At 40.2% G+C, this 10,942-nt stretch overlaps 1 protein-coding gene across 1 annotated transcript in view; it reads left to right on the forward strand.

Moving 5' to 3' along the window:
• PPP3R1 (protein phosphatase 3 regulatory subunit B, alpha) overlaps positions 1–6,627 on the forward strand; it is a 59,199-nt gene extending 52,572 nt beyond the window's left edge. Inside the window, exon 6 of the mRNA XM_030877419.3 lies at positions 4,491–6,627. Coding sequence (XP_030733279.1) covers positions 4,491–4,538 — 48 coding nt within the window. The 3' untranslated portion in view covers positions 4,539–6,627. The remainder of the gene's footprint in view (positions 1–4,490) is intronic.
• Positions 6,628–10,942: the final 4,315 nt, after the last annotated feature.

Below are 10,942 nucleotides of genomic sequence, written 5' to 3' on the forward strand. Positions count from 1 at the left end.
AGTTTTGAAAAATTTCAGTCATGACTGGGAAATCTTTCTATAAAAGACTTTCCTCTTCTTCTCATTTTTTACTTAGATGACACCAGGGAAAACAAATTACTTTGTGTGTTATATAAGGACTTAAGTATCTACTTCAGCATTTAAGTAGAAGTTCACGTGATCCTTTAAGGATCTTTCTTCATCTCAAGGGAATACTATCTTTGCATTTTGTTTCAAAAAGTAGGGTGGTGCTCTAGTTTAAAGAACACTCGAGGTCTTTTTGGAAGAGATTAGATAGGCTTGAGCCTTGAGATTTGGAACCCGTGCCAGGTGGTACTGCTCTGTGTCCTGTCCCTCCGTTGTGTCTCCTCCCTCACTGTTTTTTTATAAATTAATTAATTTATTTTTGGCTGCGTTGAGTTTTTGTTGCTGTGCACGGGCTTTCTCTAGATGCAGCGAGCGGGGGCTACTCTTTGTTGCGGTGCATGAGCTTCTCATTGCGGTGACTTCTCTTGTTGCCGAGTGCAGGCTCTAGGCACTTGGGCTTCAGTAGTTGTGGCCTATGGGCTCAGTAGTTGTGCCTCATGGGCTCTAGAGCGAAGGCTGAGTAGTTGTGGTGCATGGGCTTAGTTGCTCCGCGGCATATGGGATCTTCCCAGACCAGGACTCTAACCCGTGTCCCCTGCATTAGCAGGTGGATTCTTAACCACTGCGCCACCAGGGAAGTCCTTCCTCCTTCACTGTTGCCAGTACTTGCTGAAGGACTCCCGTGGACGGACATCGCATTGTGTGCGACCTGAGACCATGCTGGTAGTGGCATCATAGGTAGCAGCCAGTTTTCGAAAGAAGGAAAAAAAAATAATTCCAAGACTTGAGGGAACAAAACAAAAAAGGGAAACTCTTGACTGGAGTGTTAATGGAAAGGATGTATATAAGTGAAGACTACTTGCATTTAGTAAATATAAACTAAAACTTGCATGTAAATCACTTACCAGTGAAAGGAAATTAAAATACATCCCTAGGTATAAAAATGGTACTATTTACACTGAAGACATAAGCTAAGCTTTGAGTTTGTTTTTCAGCATTTTGTGATATTGCCTTTACTTGTATTTTTGGAGGGCATAGTTCAGGAATGAAGAAAAATGTTTTGTGTATTAAGCCAACTTTTTGGAACATTTATCAAGCTCTTAACTTTGGCTTCATTGATTTTTCTTTATTCTGATTTCTTAAGCTATAACAGTGAAAGAGAAAGACAGTTTATGTATGTATGTATGTATGTATGGCTGCATTGGGTCTTCATTGCTGTCCATGGGCTTTCTCTAGTTGCGACGAGCGGGGTCTACTCTTCGTTGTGGTGCATGGGCTTCTCATTGCAGTGGCTTCTCTTGTTGCGGAGCATGGGTTCTAGGCGCATGGGCTTCAGTAGTTGTGGTGCATAGGCTCAGTAGTTGTGGCTCATGGGCTCTAGAGCGCAGGCTCAGTAGTTGTGGTGCATGGGCTTAATTGCTCCATGGCATGTGGGATCTTCCCGGACCAGGGCTTGAATTTGTGTCCCCTGCATTGGCAGGCGGATTCTTAACCACTGAGCCACCAGGGAAGTCCCAAGGAAGTTATTTTAAATAAAATCACATACTACATACCTACTTTAACATTTTCAGAATACTTTACCATGCACAAATATTATAAATGATTAGTGACAGGATTAAAGTTGGTGGACTGAACACATCTATTTACTTTTGCTTCCTCTCAAACCTCCACTGAAATTAAATGGGTTAAAAACAAAAGGTTATAAACCCACAAGGACCAAGTGAATAGCAGAGAGGATAGTTAACTAGATTTGGCAACTTATAAAGTTGAATGGTTAATTGGTTTAGCAGACAGGAGTAAAAATTCTAAGCTAGAAACTTGGAAAGCTGAGAAGCAACTTGGTTTATAAGTGGAATCCCTGAAAGGCTCAGTTCCCTAACCTGATTCCCTGGCAGCTAGACTTGTACCCTCCAGGCAAGAGGTGGGACAGCCCTCTTTGGGAAATCTGATCTCCAGAAATGGTCTTAACTGATCACTCAAAGCGCAGGCCACAGTCAACAGCCCCACTTTGTATGTGGAGGCTCTAGTGCCCTTTCCACAGGAGCAGAGAGCCATGGATCACCAGACATTCAAGGAAAGCCTCTAAAATGGATTATAGAGATGAGATAACACCTGAAAAAGAAGCTTGGAGAAGCAGGCTATGCAAGGCCAGTGACAACTTTCAAAGTAGAACAAAAATCTGTCATGGTTATCCTCAGGGATATAATATATTGGATTTTTGAAACAAAAATTGGAGAATATATAAAAGAGCTCTCGGACATTTAAACTTTGAAGTAGATTCTAGGAGGTCTAACACCCAGATGCTAGGGGTCCAGAAAGAAAATGCAAGGAAGGAAATGTCAAAAATGAATCAAGAAAATATGTCAGAATCAAAAGTAATGAGCTTCTTTGACCAAAAAGACTTACTGAGTACCCAGCATAGTATATAAAAATGTGGGCCTAGGCACATTGTCATGAAATTTTAAAACAAACAGATGGTTCTACAAACTTCCAAAGAGCTAAAGTAGAGGGGTAGGGGAAGGGTGTCATACAAAGAATCATAATGGTGGCAAATTTCTCAGCAGAGTTGGCAACTGGAAGGCAATGGAAGCATTGCCTTCACAATTTTGAGGGACAGTTATTTTCAAGTGAGAACTCTCAGTAAACTCAAACTAGGTGGTGGAAATAAAGACATTTTAGGTATGCAAGGCCTCCCTTTCTGGGAAACTACTAGAGGATGTGCTCCCACTATAAAAAGGTTATAAATCAAAAAAAGAAGACAATGTGGGATCCAGGAAGCAGAAGGTCCAACATGAAAGAAGGAAATCTCTAGGATGATGGTGAAGGAGGATCCATAGATGACAGGCCTGGATGGGAGCAGGTTGGAAAGCTCTGGGAGTGATTTCAAGACAGTAAAATTGATAGAATTACATAATATATTTAAGTGCGTTTAGAACAAAGTTTAGGGTTGAATTAATGATAAATACATAGAACACCTGGCAAAGAAAAAGATCAGTTATTAACTGTAGCAAAACAAATGTGCAGGAAAGAAAAAGTAACTATAGTACACAGTTCTCTTCTGCTGTAAGTAGTATTCTATATAGTCATAAATAAAATGCTGAATTTCTGCCTAATCAAAAAAAAGATACAATTTTTTGAAGCGTGGGAGAGGTGGGAAGTATATGTGGTAGGAGACAGAAGGGAGAGGTGTGTGTGAAAGTATAATCTTCATCTTCTGTGGTGGGAAGTCAGTGGATGATGCCTAAAACTTTGAATCCAAGAAAAAGCAATGTAGGGGTGTTATTTGGACACCTATAGGTAAATACTGAGAATCAGCTGAAAATTCTAAATGATTGCCTCTAAGTAAAAAGAAATTTGAGGGCAGGATAGCAAACTGCTGTTTTCATAACAGAAGTTGTAGAACTAGCTGGCTGTTTAAGCTTTCTTTTTCAAAAAAAAAATTTTTAAGGTTTAAAAATAATACAGATGTAGCTATGCAGAACAACATGGATGAATCTCACAAACAACGCTGAGTGAAACAAGCCAGACACAAAAGATTTCATTTATAAAATGTATAAAAGCAGACCAGAGTAACCTATGGTGTTAAATCATGATAGTGACCACCTCTGGCGGGCGGTGGCTTGGGAGGAGGGAGGTGGCCAGTGCGGGAAGGGGGCCACGGAAGAGCCCCAGTGATGCCCTCCCTGGCTGCTGTTTACTTGGGTGTTCGCTCTGAAAATTCATCAGGCTGTGAACATTTATGGTTTACTTTCTTTATATAGGTTATACTTAATAAAACTTATGCCCCAAATAATAATACAGGTAATTGCACTTCACATGGCCATGTCAGTATTCACTGAGGTGTCTGTAACAACTTTACAAGTATTTGACTCCATGGGAAAGTAATGTGCAGAAAATTTTATTCATTTATTACTTTTTGATATATTGTAGAACAGACTGACAGTGAAGCCTGCATTTGGTTTCTGACAGTTTTTATGGTAACATCTGGTTATCATTTAATATTAAACTACTAAAGGCCATGTCGAAACGACAGACGAAAGAGTGGGCCAAATCCTGCATGTGGCCTGTTTTGTATGTTTTTGAACTAAAAAAGTTTTTTCATTTTAAAGTGGTGTTTAAAAAAAAAAATGGGAGAAGAGAATTCAAGAGAAACTATACATGGCCTACAGAGCTTGAAATATTTACTGCCTAGCCCTTTACAGAAAAATTTGCCAGCCCTAGTGCTAGAACACAAGAAAATGTTATCCTAGGAGAAGGAAGCCACGAAAGTTCTAACAAAAGGCAATGCAGGTTTTTAAAAACAACAGCTTCTGGAAATGGCTAAAGTAGTATGTTTTTTAAGCTGTAGTTTTGGTAAGGTGGTTAGACTAGTACAAGGGAGTCCGTCGAACCTGGTCAAGTTTGATTTGTTCTCTCTGTTGCAGGTTGTAGGCGGCCTCGATATTCACAAAAAGATGGTGGTAGACGTGTGACTCTTCTGTAAAGAGTACCACCCAACACTTTTGCTTTCTTCTCCATCTCTGAAGATCTGCTCAAGACGTCCAGCAATGCTCTCTGTGTATTTAAATGGAAGTATTTTTCTCTGTGAAGCCACATTTTCCAACATGAGCCTCATGAAGCCAACTAAGTGTTATTGAACTCTTATTCTCTCAATAACTCAGTGTAGCACTTTAAAGCTGAAGGACAGCAGCATGAAAAGAGCATATCAATGTGGTGAAGAAAGGGAAGGGGTTGGCTTTTTAATTTATTTTTCTTCATCTTTTATAACAAGAAAGTATCTATATATACATATGTAAATATTTATATATAGATATATGTAGCTTTCTATATGTGTAGTAGGTTGGCTTTAATTTAATATACTTGATTCAGAAGCAAAATGATAGAGTACAAAAGTGCCAAGCAGAACATTCAACATCCTTACTTTTATTTCACACAGTTTTATGTATAGATTGAAGATTGTACAATTTGAGCCAGGTGTTAGGCCAGCTATTTTCCTTGTCCTGCCCTTTCTCTTTTGAGAGATTGACAAAGCATTTGTTAACATCTTCTTATTTACCTTGATTACATTTTTGTAACAAAGGAGTTTGTAACTTTATTTATACCTGTGATATATTTCCAGGGACTGTGTCTCATTGCTGCGCAGCTTTGACGACGTCTCTGCTTGAGCAGAAAGTATAGTTCAGCGCTGCTGCTCTTGTGTTCATATAGCAACAGCACAGAGCTTATGGCCACCTCATTCTGTTACTTCATAACTAGGAGCCATTACATTCACTAGATGTCCCTGAGTAAGTGTCAGTTTGTTGTGATTTTATTCGCAAAGGACAGAAGCTATCTGAGGCAATCCTGATTTATCTCGGACATGACTTATTGAAGAGTTCCTGAAATAATCATGTAACTGCTTAGGATATCCGTTTATTTGTTTCATTACATGGGTGGTAAATTGTCATTAAGCTTACGTTTAAACCATAAATTTCCTTTCTCTGTTTCAAAAGACTTGCAGCTAATCTAAAACTGGTGATATTTAATGTGCATGTGTGTATCTCTACACCCACATATACTTATTTATGACTTACATGGGAGAGACCTTACTAATCTATATGCCACAGAAGAGCAAAATTATATCCAAACTTATACCTCTTAAATTTCTTTACCACAAGGCATAGAGAGTGCATAATGGTGTTCTTGATTTGCCCACATACGTAACAGGTAACTTAATAAATTTGTGTGATATAAAAGTAGTTTACCATGTTCCACCACTTGATATTATCCCTTCCCTTTTCTGCAAAGGTACTATTGGCTGGAAGAAGACATTCTGGTTAGCTTTGTAGGACTGTAGTCTTTCCCTATATAGTTTTGCTAGAAAACTGGTTTTATAATCATGAGTGGGAAAAGGCAGGTTGAATCAAGAGGAAAGAATCTTAATTTGGGCACACCCGCCTGCCATCGCTGTTCCTTCAGCTGAGTGCTGCACGCCATGGGCTCTGTCTGTGAGAGAAATCCCGGTGCTTGGTGTCCTTGCATGACATGGAGTTTTGCATGTAGATCGATTTAAAGTATGTACCTCTTGTTTACATAATTTGCATAATTTTAAAACATAATGTTGCCAAACTTTGGAAATGTTAATGTTCAAACTGAAAATCTCCACTACATGTAACTTTCTTCCTCTGGATCAGTACGTGGCTTATAATCCCAGCCAGTGGTTTGATCTGTTCCAGTGTCAACTGCCATGTGCTCTGCTTCAAGGGAGGGAACTAGTCTTTTGTGAATTTTTTGTACATAAGTATTTGTTACAAATATTTTAGCAAATGCTTTCTATTTCTCTTGCTTGTGCATATCTTGGCTGGCATTACAGAAAAATAGTGCAAACATTATTTCCTTACTGGGGACTGAGGGTTTTTTCTTTTTCTTTTTCTTTTTTTTTTTTTTTAGCGTGCGTGGGTGGGTGGGGAGGGATGGTTTATGTTGAATGTTTAGTTTTTCTTCTGCATGAAACATCATGTTGTGGGATCTTTAGAAAACTTCATACTGTATGAATAAGAAAATAAAATATTTGAAACTTGATTGAGTGTATTCACAGTGGTCTTCAGGCTTTCCCGGCCGTTGGATAGTCTTTTTTCACTCTTCAGATTTTTTAAAAACTCTAGTAAGTTGACATTTGATCTTTGACTATGAGCCATAAGTAAGTCTGCTCTGTCACTGGGTGAAAACACAAGTCATCACAGTGACCTGCAGAACCCGGTGTGTCACCCTCCCTCTGCTTCCAGCCTCCTTTGCCTCCGTGCTTCCCCAAGCCTTTGGCGTGCTTCCTCTGTAGGCCTGTGCACCGTCTCTTCACCCCCCAGGCTACCCACAGGGAATGCTTCCAAGGGTTTCAGCCGTGTCCTGGTTCAACAGGAACTCTCCTGGCCACCATTTAAACACACTAATACACCTGATTCTCCTTTACCCCACTGTTTTCTTCCATAGCATTTAACCTCTTCTGACATGATTCACTTAAGCATTTTGTATTTGTCTTCCCCGGTTATGGAAATGACACGAATGAAAGCTCCCCAAGGGCAGGGATTTCTGTCCCTTGTTCACTGATAGACCTGGTTGTCTAGATTCTGCCTAGTTCTTAGTGTTTAATGAATACGTAATCAATGAATTAGGTAATAGGAGACACCTTGTTTCTACAGGTTGTGATGTTAAATTCTATCCACTACTTTCTCACTTCATAAAAGGTAAGCATTAGTATAATTTTGAGACTTTTATTCATTCAGCAACTCTGGAGGGTTCCCACGCCATGCCTGCGCTGTAATAAGCACTTGAGGTTCTTGTGACGGGAAATGATGTACCTGGCCCACGTGAATTATGGGCTCTCGGTGTTTTATACCCAAAACACCCATATTGTCAGGCATGCACTAGTTATGAGATACTGTGCACTGGATTCCTTGGCTCTTTGAACTAGGAGTATAGGTTAGTTAGGCCTAAACCAATAGTTAACATTTTAAACCCTAGGTCTCCCTTTCTTTACCTAGTTCTAATGGTCCTAAGAGTAGAAAAGATGACGAAGTGAAACAGCAATGCACAGAATGGGAGAAAACATTTGTAAATCGTGTATCTGCTAAGAGATTGCTATCTAGAATATGTCAAGACTACGACTCAAAAACCACCTGATTAAAAAGTGGGCAAAAGGACGTGAAGAGATATTTCTCCAGAAGGATACACAAATTGCCACCACCACGTGAAAAGATGCTCAGTATCACTAGTCATTATGGAGATGCAAACTAAAACAAGATACCACTTCAGGCCCGTCAGCACTGCCATCAGCCAAATAAAAGTGTTGGTAAGGATATGAAGCAGCTGGAAGGCTTGTTGTGCATTGCTGGTGTGGATATCAAATGGTGTAGTCATTGTGGAAAAATGGTATAATGGTTCCTCAAATTAAACACAGATTTACCATATGAGCCAGAAATTCCACTTCTGGATACTTGCCCAAGAGAAGTGACAGTAGGGACTAGAAGTGTTGGCACACCCGTGTTCATAGCGGCATTATTCACAGTAGCCAAAACTTGAAAGCAACCAAAACATCCATGACAGATGGATAATCAAAATGTGGTATATACATACAATGGGATGTTACTCAGCCATAAAAGGAAATTTTGACACATGCTGTAACACACATGAACTTTGAAGACATGCTAAGAAAAAAGAGCCGGTCACAAAAGAACAAATACTGTTTTTTGGGGGGGTTTTTGCGGTACGCGGGCCTCACTGTTGTGGCCTTTCCCGTTGCGGAACACAGGCTCCAGACGCGCAGGCTCAGCGGCCATGGCTCACGGGCCCAGCTCTGCGGCATGTGGGATCTTCCCGGACCGGGGCACGAACCCGTGTCCCCTGCATCGGCAGGCGGACTCTCAACCACTGTGCCACCAGGGAAGCCCAATACTGTGTTTTTTATATAAGTTCCTGGAGTTGTCAAGCTCATAGAGACAGAAAGTAGAATGGTGGTTCCCAAGGGCCAGGAGGAGGGGGAGGTAGAGTTAGTGTTGAATGGGTACACTGTCAGATGGGGAAGATAAAAGTTCTGGAAAGGGTGGATGATGGTTGCATGAGAACGTACTTAGTGTCACTGAGCGGTACAGTTCAAAATGGCTAGAATGGTGAATCATGTCTATTTTACCACAGTTTAAAAGAAAGAGTAGACAAGATGGTAGAAATCTTTCTGGATACTTTCCAGGACTTAGAAAGAAATGCTGTTCAAGCTCATATATGTCTTGAAACAATTTTTGTTTTATAGAATGGATTTTTGTTTTGTCTGCATTGGGTCTTCGCTGCTGCACGTGGGCTCTCTCTAGCTGCGGTGTGCAGGCTTCTCTTACTGCGGAGCATGGGCTCTAGGCGTGCGGGCTTCAGTAGTTGTGGCGCATGGGCTCTACAGCACAGGCTCAGTGGCTGTGGCGCACTGGCTTAGTTGCTGTGCGGCATGTGGGCTCTTCCCGGACCAGGGCTCGAACCGGTGTCCCCTGCATTGGCAGGCGGATTCTTAACCACTGCACCACCAGGGAAGTTCTTCAAACAATTCTTAGTCTTCAGAAATTCCCACATGCTCAAAAATCGCTCATTAAATTAGCTCACATTTTAAGCTAAAGTCCACTGCCACTTCCACCTTTTACTAACCTTGGGCATTATAAATTTATCAGCTAGCCAGATCAAATTAGCGAGTCCTTGCTCTCCCAAACCTCCTTCAGATTACTGGTGTCTCTGAATGATTTCTTTCACCAAATGAGTAATTAACATTTGTATAATCCAAGCATTTTGCAAGCTGTAGGATGGTTATGTACACTGTCACCGTGTACTCAATAATCTAACATTAAGCATGCTGTCCCATGGTTCTGGAATCAGGAAAATCAGGTCTCTTTCCCAGATGCTCAATGAACATGAGCTTTCTTCTCTAGATAGGATGAGAATTGGAGTCCAAATCTTCTGGAACGACTAGGAGGAAACAAGTTCTCTTCCCTTACCGGCCACTGAATATCTAAGAAAATACTCCTCTTTCATGCCCATTCCCCAGCCAAGTAGCAATTAATATGTTAATAAACTGTTACATGATGTGTCCGAAATTGTACTAGATACTGAGAATCTAAAGATCGGAGGCTTTAGGGTGGGAGGCAGACACTAAAATAATCACAGGTTAGCATGACAGACGCCACAGAAATACGGATAAGCATCGCTGAGGTTTTTGGTTATTAGATTTCATGTCCAGGCCTTAGAGAAGAATTTGAAGAAGTGATTTGATCCAGGTCAAGATCAACTCCCACTGCAACTACCACTGTGATATAGTCAGATTTATTACCTCTATTTTTTCTTCATTATTCCATTCCAGGAATTAGCTGGGTTTCCTCTAACATTTTGTTTCCCTTTCAAGCCCCAAGCAGTGCTGATTCCCTGGGGGTTGGGGATGTTTGCCCAGGGAGAGGCCCAAAACTCAAGACGGTAAAAGTTCAGTATCCCAAATTTTAGCAACTGCCCAAGAAATATATTTGCTCTTATATTACTGATAGTTCTAACTACATAAGAAATCTTCAAAAGGAAGTAAATACCAGAAGATTACTTCACTTTAACATAGAAAACCCGTGTTTTTCCAATCAAAATGATGCTCTTTAAGAATCAGCACAAAATGTTTATGGTTACGTAGCGATGGTTCATCTCAGCCAAGCGCTTTGGAAACCTGATTAAAACTGTGGACCCATTCCTTAGAAAAGTACACCCTAAGCACTCACAATTTTGCATATAACTTCCCGGACAAAGCGTGGCGGGTAGGCAAGTACCTCCTGAAGCCTTTGCAGGCTCCAGAATAAGGCAGTCCCGACAAATTCCTTTTCAAAAGGATGTGAGTAAAATGATATCAACATACACATACACTCTCCATGCTGTTGTGTTGCCAAAGGATAAAAAAATTACTGCTGGGACATTTCCAGCAATTTCCCACTGGATTCCCACTGTAATATTAAGTATATCTAATCCCAATGCAATGTACAAAATAGTTTGGGATAGTGGCACATGTAACTAATAGAAAGCTTAATAGCAATACTTTAAAACAACACTTTTTCTAGTTCTTACATGTACTTTCTAATACTCCTATCATTAAAGTTTTGGTCAAGGGTTGCAGAAATGTACAAGAGAATAACATCAGTTTAATGAAGTAGGTTCCTTTCATTAAAAAAATGCATAATATAAATCAGAACATTTAGGCAGACACCTGTTAAAACAATCTATTACATTTGCAGAATATAGTAGTTTTCTTAGGGGTAAAAATATTCTTTTATCATATTTCACCTTTACTACTTAGAAGAAGTACACCCAAACACTGGTAAGGTCTGACTGCTTTCATTAA

The sequence above is a fragment of the Globicephala melas genome, chromosome 12 (assembly GCF_963455315.2).
Source record: "Globicephala melas chromosome 12, mGloMel1.2, whole genome shotgun sequence".
NCBI classification, from domain to species: domain Eukaryota; kingdom Metazoa; phylum Chordata; class Mammalia; order Artiodactyla; family Delphinidae; genus Globicephala; species Globicephala melas.